The sequence below is a fragment of the Acromyrmex echinatior genome, chromosome 4 (assembly GCF_024713525.1).
Source record: "Acromyrmex echinatior isolate Ae372 chromosome 4, ASM2471352v2, whole genome shotgun sequence".
Lineage (NCBI taxonomy): Eukaryota > Metazoa > Arthropoda > Insecta > Hymenoptera > Formicidae > Acromyrmex > Acromyrmex echinatior.
Genome location: NC_141855.1, coordinates 11,771,696 through 11,796,470, shown reverse-complemented (window position 1 = coordinate 11,796,470; position 24,775 = coordinate 11,771,696). Strand labels below are relative to the sequence as shown.

General features: G+C 34.6%; 2 protein-coding genes and 1 long non-coding RNA gene across 8 annotated transcripts in view; 1 reads left to right on the top strand and 2 right to left on the bottom strand.

Annotated features, from left to right (window-relative positions):
• The window catches only part of Tusp (WD40 superfamily protein Tusp), a 31,589-nt gene extending 13,798 nt beyond the window's left edge, over positions 1 to 17,791 (bottom strand). For both annotated transcript variants that reach the window (XR_015544713.1, XM_011056836.2), the window contains exons 1-2: positions 16,359 to 17,791; positions 8,591 to 8,758 (exon numbers count right to left, since the gene is read on the bottom strand). Coding sequence is in view for 1 of the 2 variants with exons in the window: in XM_011056836.2 (XP_011055138.2) it covers positions 8,591 to 8,758; positions 16,359 to 16,454 (264 nt within the window). In the remaining variant the exon portion in view is untranslated. The remainder of the gene's footprint in view (positions 1 to 8,590; positions 8,759 to 16,358) is intronic.
• On the top strand, positions 5 to 21,094 carry LOC147909979 (uncharacterized). Of its 5 annotated transcripts, XR_015544715.1 has the most exons (4): positions 5 to 5,887; positions 6,263 to 6,473; positions 8,461 to 8,777; positions 8,846 to 9,035. It is a non-coding gene; the product is annotated as an uncharacterized LOC147909979 (long non-coding RNA). The 5 variants fall into 5 exon arrangements; XR_015544716.1 differs by having other exon boundaries at positions 5 to 5,851; positions 6,263 to 8,777; XR_015544714.1 differs by having other exon boundaries at positions 6,263 to 8,777.
• Positions 20,823 to 24,775, bottom strand: LOC105146523 (hypertrehalosaemic prohormone). The gene is made up of 3 exons (XM_087405044.1): positions 24,628 to 24,775; positions 23,700 to 23,904; positions 20,823 to 21,324 (listed from the first exon to the last, which is right to left on the bottom strand). Coding segments are annotated over exons 1-3 (252 nt in total). The 5' UTR covers positions 24,630 to 24,775; the 3' UTR covers positions 20,823 to 21,279.

Here is a 24,775-nt window from a genome sequence, read left to right as displayed (position 1 = left end):
GCAATTAAATAAATAAATTTTATGAATTATTTTAAAAAACTTTTAGTTATAGACAAAATCATCAATTATGATAAAATTTCAATTGATTGCTGTCGACGTATTGTTTATAAGGATCTTCAATTTTTCATCAATTTATAATATTCCATTATAAAAACAATGTTTTACCTTGCTCGCTTTAATACACCATAAATTCATCTTCGATATATCTTGAATCCATAATTATAATTTCATGGGCTCTAATCATGAATAAACCTAAGCCTTAATTGATGCTAGTCTTCTCGAAAAATTTCATCCTTAATAAAAAAAATACCCTTCTTATATATCTATATCTTGAATGAGATAATTACGTGAGATAATTAACATAATTAAGAATTAATGTTTCGGGTAAAATTTTGCGATTCGCACTACTGTTTAATAGAAAATTTTGATTAGAAAACATATTTCGATTAAACCATATCAAATGCGTGACTTCTTCGATGATACGATATCACTGAGGATTAGAAGAGATTAAATCAATCCTGCAAGAAAGGTAATCGTGAGTGTTTGAAGGGATTAAGCCACTCCGTCAAGAGCGGTAATCACGACCCTCGCTTTTAAGGTTTATCTCACGCTGTTAGTAGGCTGGAGTAAGTTTTGCATGGGGTGAAATCGCGGATACATGCAAGTTACATCCACGCGGTGTCATTGCTCCATCCTCGATCGATTACTTTCCACTGCGTTTACGAGCGACGGCGACTATATTTTTATCGTGCTGATACGGCAAATAGAAGTTTATCGGAAAATTAATTTATGGATTGAAAATGTTAGATAACAACTCGTTTCTGCCCGTTGACTATTTATATCTCTGTGAATATTTCTTGCTCGAGTTACAACTAATCGCAATCATATAATAAACAGACAACTGCAAATTTATGTATTTATAACGTTTTTTAATTTATATAGCAACTTATCGTGAATATTTTAAGTAAGATACTTATATAATTTATCTTCATATATTTTATTATTCTTTAATTTGTCAATTTTCTCTTTCGAAAATTAATTTTTTCCACAAATTGCGGAATAAATTATAACTTTTTCTTTATCTTAAATGCTCTTCGGTCACCATTATTTTTCTCCGGACTTTTGAAATACACGACAGATTAATTTCCCTGTTCGTAAAGCTTTGATCGGTCGTCCGGTATTGTTTGAGGGGAAGGCGCGGACGAAGTCACCGAGGGTGAACTGCGAAAAATGAGAAGGAGGATACCGTACGTGACGTGCGTGACGACAAGATATACACGTGTGCATTAACCCCATTACACTGCGCGCGCGCGCGCGCACGTACGGGCGTTGTAAAGAAAAAAAATTAAAAAATTATCAATAAATTTACAGAACAACTTTACAGAACATACGTATTTTTCACATGTCGTTGTGCAACTCTCTTTATGATTGATTAACCTACAGATTGTCGCAAACTTTTGTTTTCTTGAAATTGTATTTTTCGAAATCTATGAAGTAAGGATCGCATTGGCTGTAATAAATCAGAATTTTCCATTTTTCTTTAAACTTAATAAAGTGTATAAACTTACAAACTTATATAACGCCGTAACATCACAAGTCTATTATTGTAAAAATCATCGATAGAGGAGTTTATTTATATTAGTTCGAAATGATCTCTGGTGGAAAAATGTTGTTGAGAGAGAGAGAAATTATTTCACGTTTTGGAACACTTTTCAACAAAATTTCAGCATTTCAAAAAAATTTCAGGTTAATTTCAGTGATTTTTAGCTGAAAAATTCATTTTCAATAAAATTTCAGAGAAATTTCGGTTAGATTTCAGTGATTTTTCAGTATATTAGCTGAAAAATTCACTTTCAGTAAAATTTCAGCAAACTTTCAACAACTTCGCTGAAATGTTCCAAAACGTTGAATAATTTCAGCGAAACTTTTTCACTAGGGATGTGTTAATCGACAAGAAATTTTGGACAGCCAATGCTTTAAAAAAGTTTCCCGTTCTCTTTTGTGATTTTAAGCGAAACTCCATTACGTAGAATTTTGTCGCTGGACGAAATTGCGTTACGATAAGCTGGTTTCGCTTGATAGGAATAAACGAAATTTTCCGTGCGACGCCCTACAGATGCAATAAAATCTGTCTGAGGGTACATTGTAAATTGCAGAGACATGATCGTGTGAGAAAGTCAGGGAATAACGGAGATGGTGCGAGTCTGCTGATCGATAAGAAACTCGTAAGGCCGCTTCGGATTTTCTCGTGAATCGCATGCAGTGTAAGAATCGTGGGGTGCATCTGAAGGAACCGTTTAGAATCGAAGACTGTACAAATACAAGCGTCTCTTTTGCGCGAGACACACTTACTAGAACGTTTATTACACTCTTTATTGTGCTTTATTGCAAATTTCGAGCAGAATGGAAAATTGAAATTAGAAAAGACAAATTCACTTATACATAACCACACACTGAAAAGATATAACTAAATTTTATAACAAATCTTTTGTTTGAATAACGCTAAATATTTATTAAATATAAAGATACATTAATTTTTACAAGAACTATTACTTTGATTAATAATTTCTTTTTATTGTAACAATAAACAAATATTTATTTTCTGTAAATAAATGCTTAGTTTACTATCCAAATAAATATTTATTTCAAAATTTAGCATTTTGTTCTCACTACATCTGTATAGGAGATGGCACATGAATTGACGCAGTGCATTTATTTTGAATGTTCTTTCACATAATCATGTTCAGCGATGGAACGTACTCCGTAGAATTATCAGCTTTTATGCGATGTACGCTACGATCACCCTCACACTTTCGTTACACAGCGTTAAACAGCGACAGGGAAGTCATATTTCCCAGCACAGCATACATTTTTCGCTTAACCGTCGAACGTGAATAGCACTACCCGCTGATCTCCCATGTCCCCTTTATCTACGCTTTCCCTTTATGTGCGCTTATTGCAGGGTGAGGACGCAATGGCGCGTCTGGTAATCCAACGTAATTGTATTTTCGAACTTGTAAAGAACATTGTAAAAAGCACCGAATGAGAAGTTGCGTTTTCTCTTTTTCGTTACGGTCCGTTGAGAGTTCCACGACCTGTAGCATCGCCACGGAAATATATATCTCGTACATTGTGCCTCTTGTTTCGACAGAAACTCTGAGAATGAGGAAGATAGCGAAAGGACGTAATTAAAATTATTCAAAGGAAATGCTTTATTGCGTTTTTCGCGATATATATATATATATATATATATATGTCTTTCTTTCTTCATACAATCTGATCTTCTTATTTTCATTCCAACACAGAGAATGTAAAACCTCATATTAATGCGACATGAAATTATCATCTTCTTTATTCCGACATCGTATTATACGCGCAATATAATCCTCATCCAGTTATATTGCAGAAATGTATATTAATAGAAGATGTTGAATTTCTTTCAAAACATACTGTGGCTTTCCGCGCCAGGCGACTTTTGAAAGGGCAGGGGATGATCGTCACGTAATCTTTTGACTGCTAATGCATTGCGGTAAAGGCTGCAGCAAGTGCCAGAGTGCACCTCGTACGGCGAGCTCGTTTGGTAAATCAATGATGCTCCTTTCCGCACTCGTTTTTTCAATGTCAAGGTAACCTCACGCGCCACGTATCCCACGAGAAATCCCTCGTACTCTTTTTTTTTTTTTTTTTGGGCTCAATTTCTCACCCCGTAATTTATGACAAGACATACCGAAATTTACACTTCTCGATGCTCTCTTTCCCGTTTCGAGTTACTTGTATTATGCAAAGACTCCACTGAAAGATGACAAATGTAAAAGAATTTTTTTCGAGCTCGCGCGTAAAGTTAAATCGTGCCCCATTCGTTAAATCTACATGAAAATAATACAAGTGATAACACGAGTGATAATTTACATGAAACACGCAAGTGTGAAAAATTATAATTAATAAATGAGAAACTCCACAAAATTTAGCATTTCGTTTCTCGTATAAAATATCATGTTATCTTCTAATATATCTTCTCCCAAAATAACTCATGAATTTTTTATAGAAGTTCTGTAAAATAGAATCCGTCAATAAACGTTCGATCCCGAATGCCCCCGAAATTGCAGATACGTCATTTTAATATGTTACATTGATCCACAGTATGCTCCACTGATCCAACCTCACGTACCTTCCCACCATCAAATTCTGCTGGTTTAACAGGAAGCGATCAAAGTGTATTGAGTCCGCGGGATGAATAATTTATAACGTATAATATAATATCGCTCGTTTAATATTCCACGGAGTTATCTTCTAGTACGATACGCTCGTTTTAACAGCTCTATCCGATGGACACGCGTACTTGATATGTTTTATCCCCCCGATGGATTACCGGATTTGCAGGGTCTGACCCTGTAGTTACGTTTTCAGATCTCTTCGTTACTTATACATTTATTACATAAGAGGGACTCTCTGAGAGGCTAATGACGTCAATGCAAGAACAAATTTTTCCACCAACATAAAAATTTCATCTTCTTTGCGAGTAACGAGACCTACAAGACGGATCTCTTAACTGGGTTGTAACAATAAAATCCAACTTATGCTTAGAGAGTCTTGTTAGAATTGTACTATAAGCCGTCAGGCGAAGCGTGTCGGGTGCTTGAGTCTGAATTTTTCACAAGCAAGTCATATGTGAAATGTTCTTTACTTTCATATGTAGATAGAGTCCTGTCTGTTATTTTAGTAGGGTCATAACGGATGATAATTGAATTATAATCTACGGGGAGAAGAAGAGAAGGAAAAAAAAGAAGACTTGGAAATTAGATCCTGTAATTGCGCGTTAGAAAAACGCGGAAATTGTGTTCATTCGTATAAGTGACAGTTACTGTACAAGAAATACAGATATAATCGTGCTATTGATTCAAAGTCCGAACGTGGCTGATACGGCCTAGAACAGAAATAACTGAAAATACACCCTTATCGTAAAAGTCACCCGTTGCAATCTAGAGAAATATTGTGTCCTGAATTACGTTAAGTTGATTGCTTTCTTTCGCCATTTGGGATATCATTTATAACACAGGGATGATATTATCACCGTAAAAGTGTTACGTATCTTATAAATAGCGACTGGAAGCGACTTATAGTATATTCAAGGCGTGCCGTTTCCTATTTTTAAACAACGCTAATGTACATGTAACTCATGTTAACGATGAAAAATAAAAAAAAAGTCGACGTTGCATATAAAAAGACATTAGTCCGATAGTGGTGGAAGCAGCCGTCGCGAAAACAGGGTTGAGAACCACGGTCTTAAAACAGCACTGCGTGCCAGATCGATACTACGGCGACTACCCTTAAGCTCTGAAATGTGGACCGAAGTGGACGCAAAATTTCGAGCTAAAGTTTTTCTTTGCTGAGTCATGTATACATGAATGGTGTTTTGATAGATATAAAATGAGATTTCTTTTTAAACAAGTTATTTGATCGACAGTCACGATTGCGAAACTGAACCATCATCGTCAAAAGTTCTGCTGTCAGAATCTCATCAAATTGTCATCGATTGCGATCGGAGCTTCTGACAGTGGTGAACGGTTTTCCACCTCTACATACGTTTCCACACTCTAGCTTCTGCTGCGCGAGCATTGCAATCGACTTACCTAGAGCGAATGCATAATTTAAACGCGTGTACAGCGTAAATTGACGCGACGTAACAAAATGTAGTCTCGTTTTAACTTTGTACCACACCATCTGACCTGGTTCCCGGTTGTCAAGATCGTTTCCTTGTGTGCATTGTATGACGATCGCCTTGTACCTGCGTGCCAGTCTTACGTTGACTCCGTTGACTTATTGACTGAGACCCGTTTAATCGGGGCAAAAGGTCCGTAGAGTCCGGGAAAGTTGAACTGATGAACACGTGAGCTGATAACATACACACGTACACGCGTATGCACACGTATGCACACGTGCCGTTATCGTGTTCAGAGCAAGCGCCGATGCCGAAGTGCTGATCTCAATTTAATTAACGCCGTCGGATAAATTACCATTGCGCATTAACCTCGAATGTATTGTAGCTTGGTTTAAATATACGTATATGCCATCGTACACGGGGAGGTCGCACGGATGTAGAACAATATCTAGCGAATACCTATAATAAAAATTCAATGGAAACTTGCACCGCCTCCGTAAAATAACAGACTTCATTGCTTCGCGTTTTCCACATTTTTGGCAAATTTTCCTTGAATAACAATACTATTCGAAGCACTTTAGCTGAAACAAATGTTTTTACTAGATTTTCTAGACTTCAGACGTCTCAGCTGGGTGGACAACGTGCGAGGGACGAATTCCTCACGGGAAATGCGTCAACGTCTCATTTGTCTCATCACGTGAAGTACGCTCGCGACACTTATCCGAACTCTCCTTATTCTTCGCCCCGTTATTCTACAAAGCAACCCCTCGAACAGAAGTGCCTCGTATTCATAAGAGATATGGATGAGAGAAAGGTGTGCTCTGGCGAGCAGCGTGAGCCTGTATAGTACGCGATATATCTGAGAATATACATATATCAGCAGAGAAAATTGTCAGAAAAAGATTTTCCAAGTTTTTATTCGGGAAGAAATGGTGCGAGTATACCGTGAAACTCGCAAGTTTCAATTTATCTCGCTACAGATGGCCACCATTCTCGTATAATGATCTTCATATCTAAGCACTCGGGCGTCATGTATTATTTATAGATTTATGGTGGACAGGCACCATTACTCGCGTTCTATTGTGTGTTGGGTATTTAGAACTATAATTTATAGTAATTGCAAATTTTTATGATAATAATAATACTAATAATAATAACAACTATAATTACAGCTATTTTTTTATTTTCAACTACATATATTTTTAATTTATTGATTGAACTATACATATAATTGTTATTAAGCAAACGCAGAAGCAGAGAAAGTCTGGGGAATGATGAACTTGTAATGATGAACTTATAATAGAAGAGGAGGGAGACGCGGTTGTAATAATGCGCGCGCGAGAACGATGGATATGTAATAAACTCATAGGGTGTAACCCCCGAGATTTTAAGCCGGTGATATTAATATTGGAGCGGCAGTAGCTTGCCGAGAGTTGGTCGAGCGTGTGCAGACGCCGTTCGTGAAATCGCGCGACTGTAGGTTTCGGGCACCTGCAGGCAGTTTGTTAAAAGCGCACCGCGGCTTAATATCGATTAAGGGCCACAAAGGACTCCCGGTTTGCCGGCGCGCGTCCGTTTACTACCGATACAGAGATTACATGAAGTTTCGGTCCGATGGAACTGATGTTACACATAGCAGTGCTATGTACGAGGATATGTTGCGAAACTGTTAAATCGCATCGACTGAAATATTAATAAACTTTATAATTACCGCCAAATGACAACATCTGTGAGGAAATTTAAATAAGCGACGCATTAGCAATAAATTAGTCGGGGATAAATTATGAGATGTGAACGATAATGGTTTATTGGACAACATTGCAAATTGACGTTCAATTCAATTGAGACAAACAGAGAGAGAGAGAGAGAGAGAGAGAGAGAGAGAGAGAGAGAGAGAGAGAGTGTGTGTTTGTTCGTTTTATTTATATAAATTGCTTGCGTTTCTTTAACGATTCAATATATCGTTGGGCTCCTATCAGCGTCGCGCAATCATCCAATTTCTTTGTCGATTTAACTCACACATTCTGCAACCGGTTACCGCGGCTCATGCATCGAGGAGATAAAGCATACACACTGACTGCTACTAACCGATAACCCTCGTACGCTTCCTTCCATAATATCGCAAAGCAAAATAGGATATTGCACGCGTTGAAAGGTTCAATTTCGAGAACCATGAAATTATGATAATATTTGACATTGAATACATTGGTTATCACCTAATCTAAATTGAGAAGAATATATTTGTTATTTATAACTATAATTACATGTTACTATAATTATTACTGCTCGCGTTGAAAGATTCAATTTCAAGAAAATTGTACTATAATAATATTTCACATTATTGAGCACGTTAGTCATCCAATCGACACTGAAAGAAATTTTTGGTATTTTTAACTTTAATTATATGTTACTATAATTATGATTATTACTGCTATAATGTTAGTAATAACAATTATGTTATATGTATAGTTCAATCAATAAATTAAAAACATATGTAGTTGAGAAAAAAAAAATAGCTGTAATTATAGTTGTTATTATTATTAGTATTATTATTATCATAAAAATTTGCAATTACTATAAATTATAGTTCTAAATATTTTTTAGAACAACCATGTAATATGGTTGTTACAAAACATGACTATAAATTATAGTAATTTAATACAAGTATCAACAAATTTTTTTCTCGCAAAAATATATAAATTGCCGTTTAGTGAAACAAGTACTAAAATATGAAAGATATAAAAAAATAATTTTTTCATGTAATTAAAATTTTAAATGAAAATATGGCAATGACCTTATAGTGAGGGAAGCTATGAAAATGCATGTAAGCGTAATTGAGGGAAGACCTGCAGGAAGAAATTAAATGTCGGTTTCGTTCAAACGGCTTGAGAGGTTCGGGTGGCGAAAAGTTAGAGGAAAGGCGATACTTGCTTCGCTACGGTGCCCTCGGAGGTTGTAATTCGCCCTGAGTGGAAGTTCCGCGGCTCTGGTGCGACAATGCGACGTGGTAAAAGTCACTCCTACTAAGCCACGGGCGTTGCCGGTGGCTAACCATCCTTCCTGGTAGTAATTTATACGATCGAGCTGCCATCCTTCGTCCTGTAAATAAAAGGAGAACGTTAGTTAAACTTTCGTGCTATAGAAATGTCATACTGGTAATTAATGGATTTTAACATTGGATTTTAGCGTGGAGATTTTTTAACGATTTCCTCACAAGAGGCGGAGTCAATTGCGATAAATATCACGGTTCAAAATTTCTGTGGCGCAAATAATGAGACCAAAAAGAGTTGTTCCATATAGAACACTGTGACCTTTTTAAAAATACGAGAACCAGAGTTGACGGCGGAATAAAACATCGCTTAAATTTGCAAATAAATTATCTAGTAATTACCTTATCACGCTAGACATTTCCTGAGACTACTTTCTAGGCCTGATTCATTATTCAGCTCACAGAGTTTGATCATCGAGTTCAATTAGAACGTGTTACGTTTGACTAAGTATAGAAGTAAGGGATTGGTCGGATGAATAATCAGGCAGGTTAATTTTTGTACGACCGACTGCTATACCTTTCGATGTCAGGAAAGCACAATCGTTCAATTGAAATCGAAGATGCTTACTAGAACTCTATTACTATTCGTCGACACGTAACGTTTCCACTTAAACGTGACAGTATTAGGTAGCGAGGGTTTCAATGCTGAAAGGGTTTCACCCTCAGACTTATTATACGTATGTAGGTATAATTATTCAAGTCAATCCGAATCCTTAGAAGATGCAATATCGAAATACATACACGCTATATTTATAAAGTATTTCTCTCTCTCTCTCTCTCTCTCTCTTTCTCTCAGGTTTATCTACTACTCGACGCGTTCAACTTTCTTAGAATAGAAAATCGTTTCGAAAGATACACGCGATGAAAATAAAATTAAGATGATATATTTATATCTGTATTCTAGTAAATTATATATACTAGATTTTGGCATAGGAACAATCGCATAAATACAGGAAATATTCAATCCAGATAATTTGCATCCCCTTTGGCATTCGTCCCATCAATCGATGGGACTCCTACTTCTTCAATTTACTGCAATATATTGTTTTGAAAAAGCGGTCGGATTAATTAACAACGTCATTTTAACTAAGAAAGAAATTTATCATTCTTTACTAAGTTTTGAAAAGAAGATTAACGACGTGTTATGAAAAAGATATATCTTAGTAATGTAGTTCTAGAAACTTTTCACACGATTCTATCAAGATCTTCACCAGCAGGACAGGATCCTTCTTTCTTATCCGCGATGAAGTTTCCGTTAAAATATTGTGCATAGGATAACTCCGTAAGCATAAACTGCATCATAACGTTTCATTAAAATTTTAAACTGGATTATATGTCGTAGGCATAAGTTTCTACACGCGTGTTTTGTGATAGACAAATTCTCGTTCTACACGTGTGCTATCTGTATATATACGCACTGGGATTAACTGTAATTAAAGTACGATCTAATGAAGATGTTTTGCGAGGCAGTCTTTTGTAAAATAGATAATGATGAGATGAAATATGAGAGTAGATTATTAAAATCATGCTACTACAAAAATCCTCTGAGCACTTTGAGCAGTCTATTATGAACGAAACGAATAGGAAGCGAAAAAATTCAACAGTTTATTAGGGAAAATTCTTCGGATAATATTCTATTGGTATCTAATATTGGAACAATAAAAACCGTACGAAGATGCCGCCGCGTCAAATCATCCAAGAGTCCTCTTTAATTATTTTAAACAATTCATATCTCGTTGATTGCGCTAATTTTTGGACGCGATGTCGACATCGCTTCACTTGTGTATGTCAGTATGTCGTTCCCCAAAATCGTGTTGAATTTCCATCGTTGCGTCGACCGGTGAGAAACGTTCCATGTGCTATGATCGATGAGCCACCGAGGGTGGTTTTCCTTTTCCTTTTTTTTGAGAGTCATAGAAATATGACAATAGAGGAGAGAGAGCATAGCAGGAGCGTAGGAAGAGAAATCAGCGGTAATCCAATCTTCGCAAACACGTTGAGAGCAATCCGCGGAAAATAGAGAGGGCTCGGTGGAAATCGATGTTGCGCGAAGACGCACTTTGCGGAACGGCGAACGAGGTGGGCCGAGATTTTTTGTGCTGCGAATAACAGCACACGTTGCAGAGGATTGTGAGAGAAAGAGAGAGAGAGAGAGAGAGAGAGAGAGAGAGAGAGAGAGAGAAAATAGCGTAACGTTTGCTTTCTCGAAACGCTTCGATAGAATTTACTGGGGAACAATGGCCGTAGTAGTAGCAGCGTAACGGCTCTCAATAATGACGTTATCGATTCAAACGCAATTCACAATGCGAGAATATAATGGGAATGTATGACGGTGGATTATCTCGATGTCGCGTACATGTCACACCGGCAGGATCCACATTAAAAAGTTCGCATCCCAATTCTCACATGGGTTACAAACTCGATCTGTCGTTCTCTAACCGGGAATCGGGTTCAACTAGCTGCAGAATTTTTCCCACTACACAATGGAGTAGCAAGAAAATCCCACTTGATCGCGGCACAAGTTGAGAATGGTCGTTCGTAACGCGTCCGTCCTTCTAATGGACCATCATTTATCTGCAGCAGCCTTTTACGGTGCCATCCAAAATTTATACTATGTAATAGTTCTCTGACATTTTATGTGAAACGGCCGTTGTATACAAACCCGCGGAATATCAGTGTTTTATTATTGAGGTCTCTCGTGAAGATGACGTAAAATTTTCCAGGAAGGTCACAGTATGATACAGTGATTTATTTTATTCTTGTTTTACATTGATAAATAACAAGGATGTAATGATTAATAGTGTTATATTGTGTTCTTGCGAGAAAACGTGGAAGATTTTTACGATCTTTCGCAAAGATGACGAAGTGGGTAGTTAACAGCACGCGAAAATAATGGGCAGCGTACTGATCGAATTCCCCTGGGGACGACTGACTCGAGTGACTCAATCGAATTCGCCCTGCCATAAGTCAATTATTTTTCCAGTAATTGAGCCTCCCCATTTCTACACCGTTTTCATCGCGCTTCTTCCTGCGAGGGTCGACTTCCGTAAAATCGCCAATTGCAGATTGGTCTCCGGCGGTGAATTAGACGACGTGAGGCGTGGTGTGCTCGTCAATCAAGAAATACGACCATCGTAATTAATTCTGATCGATTGCGTCCTGTTTGGGCGTCTGAGTTTGGTAGTCAGATTAATCCCCGTGTTTGCCCGTGGATATGCGTATACTTAGAATTGGGAAAGTACGAACTGATTATCGAGATAGAGCCGATCGAGAGCCTAGAAAGAATGTTTGTGTTAGAGTAAGACTATACGAATGACGTTTTATATTTATAATTACTGACAAGGAAATCTACGAAAATGTCCTTCTCCGATTTTGATGAGTTTTGAATATTGTCTTTTAGACAAAAAAAAATAAGGGATATATATACTTTATAATAGCCCATACAATCGATTTTTAGAAAGTACAATAAGTACCCTTTTGAAGAAAATCGGTTATTGTCTTTTGAAGGAAATATCGTTGAAATTATAAGAGAGATTTCAAAATGTTTGAAATAAAAGTTGAATGGTTTTAAGAGTATTGTACATATAATAATAATTAAAATTTTTTTATTTTTGTTTTCTATAAATAAAAATTTTATTGTTCAAACAGATATTTTAAAATTATCATAAAGTACTTTTCAAATCATTCAATTTTAAGCGTTTGTTTTATCTTTTACAGTTTCTACGATACTCGCTTCGAAAGACAATCGATTTTTCCAAAGGGATGTCGCGTCCCTTAAAAGTGCAATTGCGTTCTTATAAAAAAAATACGAGTTTCTTATTCTTGCCTAAAGAACAACATACCTCATGAAAATCGGAGGAGCATTTTTACAAGTTTCTTTGTTGGAAGTCAGAATCTCGAAATTATACGTGCGGCAAAAAATAAAGCATTTCTTTATTCAAGTTGGCAAACGCTATTTCGCCTTGGCACAAGGAGAAATTTCGTCATTACACCCGCCCTCGTGAAGGGCGCACATCTAGTATTTGTACCAGTTCGCGCTTCTCAATGACCATGTAGGCGGCCTGGAACAAAACCCGTTGTAGGAAACTTGGGCACTCGTTAGTTGGCCCAAGTGTAAAAAGATCCACTCGAGACACCGATCTTCATCCCGTCACCGAGTTAAGTCACGGGTGTGCACGGTTTGCAGCAACCCTTCTGTGAAACCCTTCCGTGAAACCCTTCATCCTCGTGACACCTCCATATATGCTCTTGCGATGTGCACGCTTCGTCCTGACGGATTCCAATCTCTGCTGCGGCTGTTTTGATGCAATCTCGTGGTTCTCGTGGCATTATTAACCTATAGAGATCCCTTGCTATCCCAAAAACTATTGGATCTCTATCAGAGTATGTATTTACTTAACCGTATACATTAGCGTGATCCGCATACAATAGCGATTCTGAGTTTTCGGTCTAAAATTCTAGCATTGTCACTCATTGCGAATTATGAAGAACACATCAAGATATAATTAATAGAGGATTAATTAAAAGAGGAAGAGATATTGTAGCTAGATATTATAACTCCTCTTTGTAGCTTCACTATTAGGTGACGAACTCTAGTGATTACTTATGAAATTATTTATTCAGTAGCTCTCCGTTACACCACAATGCTAATATGCCTAGACATAATAGTCAACATTTATTATAAGTTTTACTTTCGAACATTTCAAAGCATTTTTAAGGTACATCTTAGCATTTAATTACATAAACTTTTTTGTTCTTTTTAAATTGGAGTGTACGTATTATCACATGAACATACAATATGTATATTTGAATTATTCATTATTTAACATTTTATTGAGCTACAGTTTGTATATACATTTCAAGTTACGCAAAGTTAAACAATAGCATGGCATTTTGCTAATGTGGCTCTAAGCGAACTGATTGTCGACAACTTTTTTTTCAAGGTTTTCTTATTAAAATAATTATTCTATAAATTGATTGTATCTCTACTGTTAATTTGTAATTTATATATCACATATGCTATATATTTTTAATATTGAATTACTTATGTGCGAAAGAAAATATGTGTACGTATATACATTTGCATCCTGTAATATTTCACTTTTTTGTTAATTTTGTAACAGGTGTTGTTTTTTAAACAGAATCAGTTTTTTAGATCTAAATTTTTTAGGAAGGTCACATTACCATGTTTCCCTGTTTCTCTTCAAGCTATTATGTATAGTGTTGCCACATTTTTATAAATAGTGTCCTTGATAATAAATATTTATAATAAGGATCTCATTTTTAGACCGTACATGTGAGGACACCAATAAGAACTAGAAATTAAATGCCTATAATGGTTGAAGCTGGATCTTTAATGCTTAAATAATTCAATGTGAATTATATATATAAATATACATATAAATGCATATATGCCATATTTAGAACTGCACGTCGAATTGGTTTTCCGAACTTATAAACGCAATTGAACTACTGTAATAATATCACAAATTAAATTAAATTGACAAGCAATTCTTAATATTAATTTGATGCTCAATCATATTAGAAAGATGTTAATCTGAAAAACTTGCAAATAAATTTATTGCAAAAAATATTATCTCGGCTGGGAGTCAAACCTATAATAAATGTTTCGTAACTTTGAATCTAAAATTATAATTAATAAATGAGAAACTCCACAAAATTTAGTATTTCGTTTTTCGTATAAAATATCATGTTATCCTCTAATATATCTTCTCCCAAAATAACTCATGAATTTTTGATAGAAGTTTTCATAGAAGTTCTGTAAAATAGAAGTTTTGTAATCTAAAATCGATTAAACACCATTTTGTTGAATGTACAATCGTTATTAAATAAATTTAATAAATTTAAATATTGATTATTAACCAAGTTATAAAAGCTGTAAATGGGGTACCATAATATCAGCTTGTCCTCTAATAATTACAACCACGAGACTATTAGAAACTATTATCGGATTCGAGTAGTACAAAGAGAGTTAATGATCATCTTGCATTATTTTTATTTGATTTGGTAATGGGAGAGTCGTCTATTTTCATATATGCGCAGCGACTATTGATATTCGTTATCAACGTGTCGTCGTCGGTTGCATAGTCATTCAGGCGTCAGATTTTATTACAAATGGTCTTAGCCGATCATATAAACCCGACTTGACTGCTTCAGTTGTCTCACGTGAGGTGGGATAAATTAATTTCACGCTCGTTACAGTGCGACTAGTACAAGCTCGTTTGCTTTCGCCTGAGCAAAACTTTTATCTGCTGTTGTCCGTGATGCGACAGCGGCCAAAGTATATATGTCAAAGTATGGCAGCTTCGTTTTTATTCACGTCTATATACTGTTTTACTGCAGCACCAGCTGTTCCCGTTAACGTTTTCAATCTCCCACCCATCGTTCTACTTGTTCTTACCATTTCTCAAGTTTGAAACCTATAAATTGTTTCTCTCACGGCGAAAAGTGTCATATAAAATAAAAATTGTCTTCAATTAGAATGATAATTAAAATATATAATAAACAACCGTTATTTAGATTGAATAATTTGTAAATTTTTCATTGTGAACGATACTGAGGATGACCTAATAATAAGATGACCTAATAATAAAGGTTTATTTTGTTATTAAATAAATTAATGATATAATTGTTTTCGCTAGAAGAACCTATGTAGGGATTTTTATGCTCCCTTCCATTGATAATTAAAACTGCGTTTTTTTAATCTATTTTTCCATCTAGATTTGTTATCACCATTTCCTGATATTTACAGATAGATATTGTGTATCCTCTTAAATTAGAATTTTTTCGACGGGGAATCAACGTCACTCAAGAGATATATAAAAATAACTATGGACAATATCGACGATTTAAAACGAGCTCAAGAGGAGCTGAGACCAAAACACCGAAGCTAACCGTTCGCTTCTGGATGAAGAATATCAGGGTGATATTAACGTGTATAAACCTACTCTCTCTCTGAGTGACTAGCTTGAAGAGACTCTTCTTATCTGCCGCGTATTAATTATACAATATCGTCTGCACGTCGTGCGCGAATAAATTTGTCCATATTATTAATGATTGTATATAAGTGACGATCTATTTTATTTCATGACTTGCAGAGCACCAAATGGCGCGATAAAATGTATTTTTAGCCTTCTGCATTCGCTCGATCAAATGTAGAGAAGAACGTTGATTCTATCTTGGACGGAATCTAACGCGCATGGAAATCGTCAGGAATGACCTCTTTTTCATAATGATATGGTCTCTTTGGAGAAATTTTTTTATATTACATATTAATAATTAATTAGTTAATTAATTAGCGTTAACGAGAATGGATGCGTGATGAAAGAAGAAAAGGAAGTAGCAAATAATTTATAACCATAAAGAGTAAGAAAATAATAGATGTGTTGATGTGTTTTAAACTGTTTAATTAAGCAAAGTGTCTCTCTCTCTTTTAAAACTGTGAATATACAATAATGTGAATATCCACCAAATTCGTATCCAATTATTTATGCAGCTAAAGATCCAGCTTGACTGTTTAGGGCCTTTATTTCCTATTTGTTAATTATATAATATGTTCTATCATCGATAGTTACATTATTAATATAATTGTATAACGTTGTACACTCTGGATTATTCAATAATTTTTACCTCCGGCGACTCGTCCGGCACTTTTCCCATCCAGCTGAGCGACAAGATATTGCAGTCGCACTTGGCGTTGTTGTTCTTCTCGAAATGCAGATGCATGGTTGCGACGCGATCGGATTCCCGTCGGCAGGTCCATCAATCTATCGAACCCCGGCACCTTTTCCCGCAGTCCCGACTCCGTGCCTCGCACTCGGATTCCACGTCGCTTCCTCCGCGAGCATTCTCGCGCCGTGCACGCTTCTTCGTTTCGCCGACGGATCCGTGATCGATAATCGAATCACGCTCACACGTCAACGAGTCCGCACGCGACCAGCGTTCCGCGACGAACCCTCATGTGACCACCCTCGTGACTTGAAAATCAGGGCAACTCTCCTCTTCCGAGAGTTTCGCGTCCCTCGGGGGTGGAATGCGCGTCGCGCTCACGACGATCTTTTGCTCTCGCGACGTCACCCAGCACCGGATATTACACTCCGGCCGCACGATTGGGAGGAATCACCGAAGAATTATCGTGTGATAGTCGGGAGGTGCCTTACTAACTACCTTGGTCGATCTTGGCGTATCTCTTATCACCGCCGTTCACCAACCTCGATCATTTGTTTCTTACCGCGGCCGCCATTTTGCCGCCCGAGACGCTACTCCACCTTTCAGAGTGCGATCAGCGATCCCCGTGCCACGCCGCCGCGCCGGGCCGTGGCCGGGGGTGCGCGCTTACGTGCGGGTGGACGTTTGCCTCGCGGTGCCGCGCGTGGAACCGACGCACGAGCTACCGACGCGAGCCGCGAGCGTGCGTCCGACTGAAAGCTCGGCTGCGCGGATTCGTGGAGTGGAGTGGAGGCAGTGGAGCCGGAGCGTGCGGGCCTCCGCCGCCGCCGCCGCCACCGCCACCGCCGCAGCCGCCGCCACCGGCCACGCTAGCTCTTGCTTCCGTCGCGTTCGTGCGACGAACGTATTGATTGGAGTCAGCCGTTCCATTCCGTGTGGTCCGCGACCGCCTCGTGCTCCCCGCCGCATCACTAAATTTGCCGCGAGCTTTTCCGCGCCGCGTCGCACCGCGCTGCGCTGCGTCGCAACGCGGCGATGCGCTATGGAACCGATGGAGCCGCCCCTTTCTGCAAACGCTTCTACGTGAAAAAAGAAATTATTAATATTTTATTGCAAGAGGAAAGAACGTATCGATACATTTTTAAACACATTGCTTATAAATTGAATTTTATATTGCTAATGATATTTTCTGGTGTAAAATTTCATTTTATTACGCGAATGATTGATATCGTTTAAATAATAATTCTTTGATATATTTTATCAATATATTTTATCAAATCTGTTCTTATTTATTGTACGCAATGCTTTGCGTAATTAAATAAAATTTAGATCAGGAACTATCGTCAGACACTAATAGAGTTTATTTTATAAGCCATATGTATTTAAAAGCATATTGATACATAAGTTCTTTTTTTATATAAAATGTTAATAATTTCTTTTTTATACCAGTATAATTTATACCGATATAAATGATTTTGTCTAGATTTAACAACTTTACGCGCGCTGTACTCGTCTAGAGGGTGAATTTCACGCCACTTTGGATGCATTGAGTGAACGACGCTCTCATTGTTTGCAGCGTATGCTCGTCAATTTTTTCCTTTTCTTCGTGTCACCAATGCGCGAACATCTGCGACTAAAGTGCAAAAAATTTACGTAATGATTAATAAATTATGTAACTCTTTAAGGGGGTAGGGTGTGTATATATGTTTTCATCTGTTTTACCGACAAAAGTATCGGGTTGTTAAATGAATGAAATATATCACAAAATTAAAAATCCTTTTTCCATAATTAAAATACATATGTATTTTAAAATACATATCTGACAATCTATTTTTGTATTAAAAACAGAAAAAAATTAATAAATTATAAATTTTCTTATCAATTTTTACTTTAATGGCGATTAAAGCTATTAATAATAATCACAAATTACCGAAACATTACTTTGTAAAATATAGTTATATAGGCCATATGCGCGAAATTAAGATAGAACCAGATGTAGAATAAATAAACGAGTATTGGTGAATCGTAAAATTTAAAACTGGAAACTTAGTTAAAAATATTATTTCTTCTGACAAATCATGTTCTAATAAATCAACAAGCGATATTAATACGATTAGTATATCGTGATGAGTGTATGTCTCATAAATCATATGTATAAGTCGCATTTAATTGATCATACAGCAATTTCGTCGATATTTGAGCGTCACGTCAGCATCTCTTTAAAAAACTTATTTTTTATAAATTAAAATAAATTTTATTTCGAAAAAATTTAGTTTAGTTTTTCTTATTTTATGACTATATGTATAAACGTTATATTATATTATATGCAATATATTATTACATATATTTTATGTGTGTGTGTGTGTGTGTGTGTGTGTGTGTGTGTGTGTGTGTGTGTGTGTGTGTGTGTGTGCGTGCGCATGCGTGCGGATATTTAATTTAACCATAATTTATGACAAATTTTATTTTTTGTGATAAAAATATAAAGTAATCAATTATTAGAAAATGTATATATATAATCAGAGATAAATAATAACCGATGAAGAAATATTGAACAACAGAAAGTTTGCGCTCTTGCCACTTGATGTCGCAATTGCTTTTGGATTCGTTACTTTCTCTACTCTTATCATTTTCCTAATTGACCTTCTGTTGGAAGTAGCGGAATTCTCGCGTTCTCTCTGTTTTCTTTGCTCTTACTGCTTTCTCTACTTTCGGATTGGCCACTTCCATTATCTTCTTTGCTTTCAGATTCGCTACTTTCATATTATTCTCTTCACTTTCAAATTTGTTTTCTTTACTTTGTTATTTTCTTTACTTTTGAATTCAGTGTTTTCTTTACTCTTGTTATCTTCCTTTTGCTTCCAGATTGACCTTCAGTTGGAACTAGAGGAATTGTCACATTTCCTCGAACTCTCTTACGACTGGATTTTGATTACAATTTCAAAATGTGGAAATGTAAAAAAAGTTCAATTTTCTTAATTACATAAACACTAATTATATACAGGGTTGGGTAGTAACTGGTTAAAATGTTAAAAGTTAAAAAAAAAAGTTAAAAAGTTAATAACTTTTAACTTAACTTAATTAATTTTAAATGCATTAATTTTTAATTTAATTTAGTTACTTTTAAACTTTAATTTATCAACTTTTTTTAAATTAAAAATGTTTCTATCTCTCTTAATGCTAATATTTTTTTTCTACAAAGTCTTAAACATTAGAGAATTAATTTAGAAAAAGTTTAATGATTTTATGAGAGATCTATAATAAGAGTCAGTATCTCCCAAGAAAAAAAAAGAAATCCCGCCAATTGAAATCTTAATCTGTTAAGGTAATACATTCCATGAAGATCTATCCCCAAAGATATCTCTGAATAAACCGCGATTTCGTGAACCAGATAGTTACTCTACATTATTCCCTATTAACTCTTACTTCCATCCACCTTCAAGTGATTTCCTCGATAGATTACCTATTGTGCTCATTCTCTAATATTCATCGAATTATTCGATGGATTCTATATCCGTTATAGAAGTTCGATTTTCCGCGAACTTTACTCGTCATTCTTCCGTTTACCGGAATCCTCAGATTTTCTTTTTATTTCCTTCCTTATGCAGAGTCTGGTAAACTGAAGAGTTCAATACGGCCAAAATTAGACTAGCGTTAATTATTTTAAGATAATTAATTCAGACCGAAGCGAAAAAACCGCCCTGGCGTCACCATCTCTTGACAAACGTGATACACCTATAAAAATTGCTCTCACCTATTTACTTACATTCACTAACATATTAACAAACTGAAACATGGCGGCATCAATCAGAAGAGGAATCGCTTATATCTCGACTCTTACTAGAGTGACTCTAATCTCTATTTATAGGATCTCTACTCTATTCCCTTTTACGGACAATGCGAGACAATGCGAGGCAAAGCGTCTGCTCTAACGTTCTGTCATACTCCATTTTTCTTATTTCTTCTTTCTCTAAATCAACCCATTCATATGTTTGGAGTTTGGACGTAACACAATTATTATAAGGTAAAAATATTAATTACAATATAAATTATATATATTCAGCTCAAAATAAAAACAAATACAAAATTTTAGAGTCAAACGGATTTTGGGATGCATGTAAATCGATCTTTTGGAAGAGTCAAGCGTTTGAAAATAATTGGATAATGTATCCTTATTTGTTTCTTCGGTATACCGCCATACCGCCCGTAACAATTAGCGATGATACATATGCGTCATATATATTTAACAAATAACTAATATTTTTTCATAAGATACCCTGAATATATATGTGATTGAGGTATCATTCATATAAATGAACGTTAATTAAATATTAACACATGGTTTCTTGTTCAAAAGGAGAAAAATAGGGAACTCGAAAGGATATATTTCCATATATTTAGTTTATTATTACTCCATTTTCAGAATACAGTTAACAATGTTTATTTTTTAGATTACATTTTAAGATTACATTTGTCGAATTGCAACATTTATAGATAATTTACGACTGTAGATGTTTTCAGGGCCACAAGAAGACCAGCTTCCAAGAAATCGTATACTACTTGTCTCAATATCAGCTCACGTTAAATACATATTATGTACAAAGCATATAGCAAGTAAATGCAAATAATTAGTTTTAGATCATATCATATAATAAAGGAAATTCAAACATTATTTGAGATATATATATATATATATAATAAATAAAAAATGATCTACATCGATATCTGCCATGTACACTAATCTGTCATCTACGCAATAGAAAAAAAATTATAAGATATATGGCAACTTATTACGTTATTCAAATTGTATTATTTTACTTTAAGCTGACAATATATTCTGGCACAAATCCGATTTTGATAAGACCAATGACATTTTCGTGGTTCACTTGTTCAAGGTTTGGCAATCCAAGATCCTTTGAGCTTCCATCTGCAAATGACAATAAATGAATCAAATTTAATAAATCGTGAATGACAATGCATATTGCTCTTACAATCTTTAATATAATTAAATACTTGAAACCAGTGTTGGAAACCAGTGTTGAATACATCTAGATACTTTAGTTATACGTAGTATTCACATCCGACATACGACGTCCAATGTCCAATAAAAAAATTTGTTTTGAAGATAAAAGTGTCACTAACTAAAACCGAATTCTCTTTTTGGATATTGTATCGTCGATATGCATTGTGAATCTTACATAAGTGAATTACTTAAATCCTTATAGACAGAGTTATCTATATCTGTACTTGGATACTCTTTTGTATGATATTTTTTAAGTTTAGATACGTAAGTACAAGGTATTTATTTATACATGTTATGTCATTATTAGAAACTTAATTTTTATTGATTGTTATATATTATTGTTTTTTTCTAATTCTCGATTTTGCGCAAGTGCTTTTATTTGCTTTATCGCTTAGGCTAATTTTAGTTCTTAGTATTTAATGAGAATGGTGACTAAAGATAATTTCATAAAAAGAGAGTGGCAAACTGACCACTTGACGCGGTTTTCCTGATTGGTCCCAAGTACCAAACTTATTACGAATGTAGGAAAAATCGCAATTCGTCATGTTAGTAAGTGGTATTGTTTTGTAGTTTCTAAATTTTTATCATTATAAGTTGAAAATTAAGCTGAAACTTAGTTTTTTTACTTATTTATATCTTTATCAAAAGACTTAGAATTTTTTTCATTTCAAACAAAGCCAAGCTCTAAAGATTCAAATTAAAAGAAAAAATTAAGATATTTTATAAAATGCGATAGTCCATCGAGGTGACGTATATGTACTTATAATTTGCATTATCTAAACATTTCTGTATGTACTATAAGTAATAATTTTATATAAAATAAAACTTGTTTATATAGCTTGTTATATTCCTTTGAACAAATGCTTTTTATTCACACTCCAGATATCATGACAAAAATTTCAGATTTATTATAACACACTATTAGAGAATGACTATCCTCCTGAGTTTATTTTAATATAACTATAAATTCAAAATTAAAATCGTTATTTTATAAACAGAAAAATACAAAATATGTTTCCGAACAAGAACACACATCTTGGTTTTTATTATACCTTATATTCCTCAATTTCAAATAAATTTAAAAACATTACTCACTGCGTTATCTGAATGTGAAATTAGCATTTTATAGTTTGAATGAACTTGGAAAAGTATCATTAAAGTTTACAAAGACGTTTTTCCAAAAGACAGCCATAAGAATGTAGTGTATAAAATATCTTGCAAAAATTGCAACGCGACTTATGTGGGACTGATAGAAGGTTAAAAACTAATAGAATACAAGAATATTAATGTCACAATAACAACTCCAGTTTCACAAAGTTAGTTAATTATTGCAGATATCATAAAATATCTTATAATCATGAATTCGATTGGGAAAATGTCAAGATATAAGATCGTGAGTTTTATGGAAAGACGATTGATATTTGAGATTATTATTTGCAATAAATATAATTATGAAATGTTTACTTTTTTTTTTATTTCTTAAAAAATATATTATTTTTTATATCTTAGACTGCATTCCGGTGGTTATTATCAGCGTTGAAAATCTAATTCATATATATTAGGTGTTGGAATTAATTCGTAGCGTTTTTAATGAAAGAATGTTATTTATTTCACATGAGCATTAAAAAATACATTAATGAAAGTACTTCCCATCACTTGTAAAACGCTACGAATTAATTCCAACACCTAATATATATACTATGAATTTTCAATACTGGAAATGAATTTTAAAGTACATTTTAAATAAGATATTAAAATTTAAAAATAATATTTAATTTAAATTCGGTAATTGTTGAATTTAATTCCCAACAATTGTTTCTGCCAGATTCGGTCGTTTTTTTGTGCAAAAATGCATCGAATGATCCAATTTTATCAACATCATATGCAAGAAAACTAACTTATGAAATTTCCCAAAAAGTAACGAAAAAGTTACTTTTTCAAGTAACTTTTATAACGCGTTATTTTCTAAAATGTGTAACTAGTAACAATAACGAGTTATTTAAAAAAAAAAAGTAACAGTAACGCGTTATTTTTCTAACGTTCCCAACTCTACTCTTCACAACAGTATCTGTTCCAACATTGCTTGAAACAATATTTGCACGATGATTTATGATCAACAACAATTATATCGAAACGATAAATCTTCCATAATTAGAATTAAAATAATTAAGAAATACACAAGAAAACCAATCGTGTTCTTACAATGATAACTTTTTATAACGATTTATTAAATTTTTTAAAACTTTGAGAATTAAAACTTTCATTTTTATAGCTCATACCTGTATAAACGAATATAACTTTAATAATTGTTCCAGCGATGCACCTTGCGGCGAACAATCCATATTACTCGATCTAATTCGCGTATCTTGACTCCTTTTACCTTGGCCCCACCCGGTAGAAAAATTTAACTGAGCTTCACCGTCCGCAACAAGGATTAAGAAAAGAAATGCTATACCAAGTAAACTCATAGACATCTTACAGAACCTTAAAAGAAATTATATACCATGTTACTGTATAAATAACGAGAATTATTGTACTTTCGTATAAAATTATTAACTGTAAATCCCGACTCTCGGAGATAGTAATAAATTGAATTTATAATATGGTAAATAAATGATCAATATTTATGTAGTTTTAAATATTTATTAATTTTGTTACATTATAAATATTTATAATGTAACGAAATAATAATGTTTATAAATATTACGTTATTATTGCAATAATAAAATATTTTTGAATGTTTATACGACTAACACCGTGGATGCGTTAAATATGCATGAGATGTTATGCGTATGTAAAATATACTCAAAGCTAAGAATATTTCTTGAAGGAAATCCCATATACGTTCATAATAATGTAATCAAAAATACTAGCTATATGCAACCTTTTATAAGAGAAAGAAATTTATAAATTCTCTAAAAAGGAATTTTAAAACAAACTATTAATTCACAAAAAAAAATTTTTTTACACTTAGTATGAAATTTAAATAAAATTTGATCTCCGATAAAATAAAATATGCTTCTAGAATTTCTTTTTCTTTGTATTAATAACTGCGTTTGCTTCAAGCACTTGTGTTATTTGCGTATCGTCAATTTGATATTCATTGTGAGCAAACTTGACTGCTTGTAACGAGCCAAAATAATCGCACTATTCCCACAGGAAATGAGAAGAAAATAAAAAGCAAAGAAAAGAAAAAGAAAGACTCACATGGTAACACTTTTTTTTACAGATAGATATACAGAATGGTCTAATTTTTGTTAAAGATAACGCACACAATGCCGATGTGCAAGAGAACTCGTTTACGAGAGTCCTTAGATGCGGTTGCTGGTTTTATACATTACTGGACCCCTTACTT

Coding starts and splice junctions, on each gene's coding strand:
- LOC105146523 (XM_087405044.1), bottom strand. Junction 21,325..23,699: donor AGTTATATTCGTTTATACAG/GTATGAGCTATA, acceptor TGTCATTTGCAG/ATGGAAGCTCAAAGGATCTT.